We start from the raw sequence: 7,500 nt of genomic DNA, 5'->3' as shown, positions 1-7,500 counted from the left end.
TCTCCCCGTGTGTGTCATGTGTGTCAGGTGTCCTCCTCCCCGTGTGTGTCAGGTGTCCTCCTCCCCGTGTGTGTCAGGTGTCCTCCCCGTGTGTGTCATGTGTGTCAGGTGTCCTCCAGGTGTCCTCCCCGTGTGTGTGTCAGCCGTGTGTGTCAGGTGTCCTCCCGTGTGTGTCAGGTGTCCTCCCCGTGTGTGTCAGGTGTCCTCCCCCAGGTGTCCCGTGTGTGTCAGGTGTCCTCCCCGTGTGTGTCAGGTGTCCTCCCCAGGTGTCCTCCCCGTGTGTGTCAGGTGCGCTCCTGTCCCTGTAGTGTTTAAATGAGCTGGAGCAGAACAAATGTCTCTAGTTCATCTAACATTTTAGTCATAATTTACATCAAGTTTAGTCCTGGTTTAGACCTGGTTTATATTCAGGGTCTTTGAACACAGCTTCTGGTCTTTCAAGTTCTAGTTTGGACTTTATTTAGTTCTGGCTTAGTCCTAATTTAGGTAGTTTAGATAGTTTGACCTGGTTTAGTCCTGGGATAGACCTGGTTTATACCAGATGTAGACCTGTTTTTTTTTCCTGGTTTAGTCCCGATTAGTCCTGGTTTAGTCCTGGTTTAATCCTGGTTTATATTCAGGGTCTCTGAACGTAGCTTCTGGTCTTTCAAGTCTTAGTTTACACCTTATTTAGTTCTGGTTCAGTCCTAGTTTAGTCCTGGCTTAGACCTGGATTAGTCCTCGTTTAGACCTGGTTTAGTGCTGATTTAGTCCTGGTTTATTTTTAGGTCCTCTGAACGCAGCATGTGGTCCCTCATTTGTCATGTTCTCCTCGTGTCCCTCGTCCTTCATCCCTCTGTGCACAGCTCTGTGAGGACTCACCATCCACACACATACACACCTGTTTAGTCCTGATTTAGACCTGGTTTAGACCTGGTTTAGACCTTGATTAGTCCTGGTTCAGTTCCTGTATTGTTTTGTCGATGATCTGAGCCACAGTGAAAAGTTTTCCACTGTTACATTTGGAGTTTTCTGTTTAAACAGATTTAAACCTGTAAAGACGAACAAACGAACAGCCCTGATCCTCAGAAGAACATTTGTGAAACTTCATGATCCGGAAAACAAACATTTATCAAAGTCTCCTCAACACCTTCCACCTGTGTGTGTGTGTGTGTGTGTGTATGTGTGTGTGTATGTGTGTGTGTGTGTGTATGTGTGTGTGTGTGTGTGTGTGTATGTGTGTGTGTGTGTGTGTGTGTGTGTGTGTGTATGTGTATGTGTGTTCTCTTATTTATCATCCTGGACTCGATTGCTTATAAAAACACTGTAATCGTAAAATACTTCCCCACACATGAGAATTAAAGTCATTTATCCTCCTCGTGCGTCTCAGTTTAACACAGACTCAGAGTTTTATTTACACCACGATCTTCTCTTCATCTAAACTGTGGCATGTTGTCGTCTAACGGGCGCTCACAGGCCTTCATACGTACATGAGTAGTTTTTAAAAACAGAGAGATTTCCCTTCGTTTGTTTCCGTCTTTTATACACAAACGGCAAATTCACCTCGGAAAAAGGATCTTTCTAAAAACTCGAGGTAGAGTGAAGAAACTGTAAAACTCTGGTCTGGTGTTTGTGTGTAAAGTGACATAAACAGAGTTGTAGGAGCCGACGCCAAAAGTGCGACCAATGTTTCCCTTTTGCTCTGACGATGATGATGATGATTATGATGGAGATGATGTTGAGGATGACGACAATGACGACGAGGATGATGTTGATGACGATGACAACGACGACGACGATGAGGACGACGATGAGGACGAGGATGAGGACGATGTTGAGGATGTTGATGATGATGACGACGACGACGACGATGAGGACGATGTTGAGGATGTTGATGATGATGACGACAACGATGACGACGATGAGGACGATGTTGAGGATGTTGATGATGATGACGACGACGACGATGACGACGATGATGAGGACGATGTTGAGGATGTTGATGATGATGATGATGAGGACGATGATGAGGATGTTGATGATGATGATGTTGAGGATGTTGATGATGATGACGACAACGATGACGATGATGAGAGACGATGTTGAGGATGTTGAGGATGTTGATGATGATGATGATGAGGACGATGTTGAGGATGTTGATGATGACGATGACGATGATGAGGACGATGTTGAGGATGTTGATGATGACGATGACGATGATGAGGACGATGTTGAGGATGTTGATGATGATGACGATGACGATGACGATGACGATGTTGAGGATGTTGATGATGATGATGACGATGACGAGGACGATGTTGAGGATGTTGATGATGATGACGATGACGATGTTGAGGATGTTGATGATGATGATGTTGAGGATGTTGATGATGATGACGACGATGACGATGACGAGGACGATGTTGAGGATGTTGATGATGATGATGATGAGGATGATGATGATGATGATGTTGAGGATGTTGATGATGACGATGATGAGGACGATGTTGAGGATGTTGATGATGATGATGACGATGATGAGGACGATGTTGAGGATGTTGATGATGACGATGATGACGACGATGATGAGGATGTTGAGGATGTTGAATGATGATGATGACGATGACGATGATGAGGACGATGTTGAGGATGTTGATGATGATGACGATGATGACGACGATGATGAGGACGATGTTGAGGATGTTGATGATGACAATGACGATGATGAGGACGATGTTGAGGATGTCTGATGATGACGACGATGAGGACGATGTTGAGGATGTTGATGACGATGACGACAACGATGAGGATGATGAGGACGACGATGAGGACGATGAGGACGATGATGATGATGTTGATGATGACGACAACGATGATGACGATGACGACAATGTTGAGGATGTTGATGATGATGACGACGACGATGATGATGACGACGACGACGATGATGACGATGATGATGACGATGACGATGACGACGACGACGATGAAGTTGACGTTGATGATGACGATGACGACGACGATGAGTACGATGTTGATGAAAATGACGATGACGACGATGATGACGATGACTACAACGATGAGGACGATGATGATGACGACAATGACAATGTTGACGATGATGACAATGAAGAATCAGAGCATTAGTCACATTTCTTCTGCTGAAACACTTTTCATGTGTTTCATTTGCACACAGCTGATGGATCAGATCCATGACCAGAGATCAATGAGGCTTTCACAGATCTGTGGAGAGGCGAGCCGCTCACTAATGCACCATTTTAAACAGATCTGTGAGTAAAACTTAAAACTGTAATGAAATAAAAACTACAGGTTTAAGTCTAAGAGTCCCAGAGGCTCAGTGTGGTTCTGACGGAGCTCGATGGACAATTTATGCAGGTCGATGTAAACGAAAACTTTTTTGAAAACGATGCTGTGAGCACGATGTTATTTTGGAAAACGGAGGGAGGGAAATATTAGTTTCTCACTGTTTTTATGTGTAAACGTAGCCATAATCTCACCACAATCACTTTATAAACTTCCTCCTTTGGAATCATCGTCAAGGGGCTTGAACACTCAAAGATCACACTATGTTCACTTTAAATCACACTATGTTCACTTTAAATCACACTATGTTCACTTTAAATCACACTATGTTCACTTTAAATCACACTATGTTCACTTTAAATCACACTATGTTCACTTTAAATCACACTATGTTCACTTTTCAATCCCCCTGGCCACATTATTGACGGTAAATAAACTTCTCCTGTGTAAGACGTCCAGTCGGTCTCCAGCCTTTTACTTCCACTCTTTCATGGACAAGCTGAAAACGTCTACAACACCGAGGAAGAAGAAAACATCTCGCTCCTCCGCGCTCTGACGCAACTACAAACAGCATCATTTCTGTTCACAAAGTGGGATGATTCTTGGTGATATTTGTCCTGTTTTATCAGCATGATTGGTGCTCTAATGTCGTTTTTTATTTATTTGTCTTCGTGTTGTCCTCTGCCAACATTTTTAGACGCAGTAAACACATCGGTCTTTCCTCGTTTTCCGTCGCAGTGAAGTCGAGCGCGACGACATAGACACTTCGTCATATTTCCTCGTCGTCGTTTGTTTGTTTGTTTATCTCCGTCTTTCTCTGCTTTTCTTTTCACCCCTGTTAAATATTTTTCCGTGTGTCTCTTGAGGGTTTGTTCTCTGCATGTCATGTCTCCTGCTGTGTGCAAACATCCCGACAACTCTCCTGCCAACTCCTGTGACGGACGGATTTATTCTTGTACGGCCAAAAAGAAAAAAAAAAACACGTTCCCCGAGGTCCCACACATTCCCCGCTGTTCGAGAAGCACGGAAGTGAAGTGTGACTCCAACTCACCTGAGTCACTTTCTCGGTGACGTGGTGCAGTTTGCAGGGAGGCAGGAGGTCGCCCTGAGGTAGCGCCACGTACGAGTCGGCTCTGTGCTCCAGGGGGCTCGCCAGCGGCTGCACAAACACAAAACATGACCGTTAAAAGTCCCGTATGACGCCGTTTTCTGATTTCTGTTCTAACGTCGTTTCCTCGTCACAAACAGACCTGGAGCTGTGTTCTGGTTTATTCACACACAAATCCTGCACATTTAGACTCTACAGGTCTTCTCTCAAACCGAAAACACTCTGTTCCAACTTGTGATGTCATCATGTGGTAATACAGGAAGTGCTCCACTGTGTTTTTAAACTCCGCACACCTTCACTCAGTGGCGGAGTTAGTCATTTAAGGGCCCTAGGCGAAGTTGAGTTTGGGGCCCTCACTATAATGCAGTTTTTCTGTTGTTGTTTTTTTATATATATATATATATATATATATATATATATATATATATTTATTGTTTTTTCCCATTGTTTTTGAGACATGCACATTTCTATTTATTTGAATTCTGGTGGATTGGAAACTTGTCTTATTAGTTCGGTCGCTGACTAGAAAACCAGAACTGAAAGTAGTTTTATTTATTTTTTTGCTGGTACAGTTACATTTTTGTTTATCCATTTGTTATGATTATGATTATTTTTCTTATGGTTATAGATTAAAAGTAAAACTACTCTCGTTTAATGTCATACTGAGAGAAAATCAAATTTCTCTGAGACCTTAGGCCGTTAGTGGCACTGGTTTGGGGGCCCTAGCTTGTAATAATTCACCTGTTCTTGGCAAATGAAAAGCTACAACACAAACTTAAGGACGCGGGAGGATCTGTTCACATCAGCGGGGTGAAACGAAGACACGTAGAAATAAAGTGCTTTTGGCCTATCTGACTTTTATTGGCTTTACGCAACCACTCCTCAAAACCCAAACCCAAATCCCAAACCCCAGATCCAATTGTAACAAACAATAAAGAGCAGTTCATCGGAGTCCACCACCTTCACCGTAATCGTCCTGAGCAACTTTACTTGTCCCCAAAAAGTTCCCAAAGTTTTACCCCCGGCCACGTGGCAGCGTGACGTGAGTTTGTAGAGTCTGTAGATCAGGGGTGTCACTCTGCATCAGTGGTGCTCAATACGTCGATCCCCACGGTCGTGTGGGTAGATCGCCGTGTCTCGTCTCGGACTCGTGTTTGTACTCGGTCTTGTCTCTCACTCGAGGTCTGACACTCAACAAGTGTGATCATATTTCATTCCGGCCGCTGCTGTTGGTAATAAACTTGTAGCGGGTGCAGGAGCGTGTGGGGCGTCTCAGTGCAGCCTGTGCGCTCATTTGAAACCCGCGGAGACTCTACGGCGCATCACAAACACACACGCTCCCTATGCACGGCTCGTCTGCGACAGCGTGTGCCCTCGTGTACCAGCCTGCATCACAGGGCAGGTTCAACTTCCTAAACATCCTACCTGTCCACCTGCCTCACGTCAGCACGCCGCCCCTCGCCTTTTCACGCTCTCGCTCCTTCCTGCGTACAGCCAACACAAGCCCCTCCCACAGTGCGGCTGATTAGAAGAGCAAGACCAAACGTGAAGCAAAAACCAGTCTAAATTTGTGTTCCAGTGTTGGCACAAAGCAGGTCTACAGCATAGAGCGGATCTACAGAACAGACCTACTGCCACATTTGGCTGAAGTTTGTCTAACAAAAGTGCACAAATGCATCTGTGTTTGTCACGATGTGCGTTTGGTTTGGTAAACGTGCAGAGGCTGGTAAATATCACTGCAAAACCAGAAAAGAATGTAACTCCAGTTTGGAACTTTAAAAAACAGGTTTAAAAATCTTCCTTCACTTTTTCACAGTTTTGTGTAAAGTGCCAGAGGAAGTTCTCTTAAAGAAGAGGTTCTCAAACTGTGGGGGAGGGTCCAAAAAAAGGGGCACAGAGTGTTTCAGTGCAGTTTGTTTGGCTTTGTATTAGGTCGATCATTTTGACTTGGTCATTTTGTAAGTAGATCACATGATGAAAAAGTGTGAACACCTCTGATCTAAATCATAACAGCACATACATGTAAAGAACCAGCCAGAGCAGATATTAATAACAAATAAGTATTTCAGCCCAGTTTAGTGAACAGAGATTGGATCATTTCAGTGCTGGAAATGCCTAAAGGTACTAAAGGTAAAAGGAGCTGTTCACTTGAAAACTACCACTTCATGACATCACAAGGTGGAACACATGTGGAGCTTTGGAGACGTGGACAGACTCGTGATCAAAAATGACTCAAACGTGTGAAAGAAACAAACCACGAGTCCAGGTCCGTGTGTGTTTCTGACGAGGAAACAACATCTGTTTAGTGTAAAGTAAGTTTTCAGACCAACCTGACTGTGTGTGCGTCCACGAGACTCTGACTCCACACCTACACACACACACACACACACACACACACACACACACACACACACACATACACACACACACACACACACACACACACACACACACACACACACACACACACACACACACAACACACACACACACACACACACACACACACACACACACACACACACACACACACAACACACACACACACACACACACACACACACACACACACACACACACAACACACACACACACACACACACACACACACACACACACACACACACACACACACACACACACACACACACACACACACACACACACACACACACACACACACACACACACACACACACACACACACACACACACACACACACACACACACACACACACACACACACACACACACACACACACACACACACACACACACACACACACACACACACACACACACACACACACACACACACACACACACACACACAACACACACACACACACACACACACACACACACACACACACACACACACACACACACACACACACACACACACACACACAACACAACACACACACACACACACACACACACACACACACACACACACACACACACACACACACACACACACACACACACACACACACACACACACACACACACACACACACACACACACACACACACACACAACACACAACACACCCACACACACAGACACACAACACACACACCA

At 44.7% G+C, this 7,500-nt stretch overlaps 1 protein-coding gene across 1 annotated transcript in view; it reads right to left on the bottom strand.

Annotated features, from left to right (window-relative positions):
* Positions 1 to 7,500, bottom strand: part of LOC110174565 (potassium voltage-gated channel subfamily H member 2-like) — a 61,956-nt gene that overhangs the window by 40,123 nt on the left and 14,333 nt on the right. Inside the window, 2 exon segments of the mRNA XM_055151406.1 lie at positions 4,355 to 4,462; positions 6,742 to 6,779. Coding sequence (XP_055007381.1) covers positions 4,355 to 4,462; positions 6,742 to 6,779 — 146 coding nt within the window.

The sequence above is a fragment of the Boleophthalmus pectinirostris genome, unplaced genomic scaffold (genome assembly GCF_026225935.1).
Source record: "Boleophthalmus pectinirostris isolate CB_2022bp ecotype Guang Dong unplaced genomic scaffold, ASM2622593v1 HiC_scaffold_16, whole genome shotgun sequence".
NCBI classification, from domain to species: Eukaryota; Metazoa; Chordata; class Actinopteri; order Gobiiformes; family Gobiidae; genus Boleophthalmus; species Boleophthalmus pectinirostris.
Note: the sequence above shows the minus strand (reverse complement) of the source record. Positions and strands in the feature narration are given on the sequence as shown.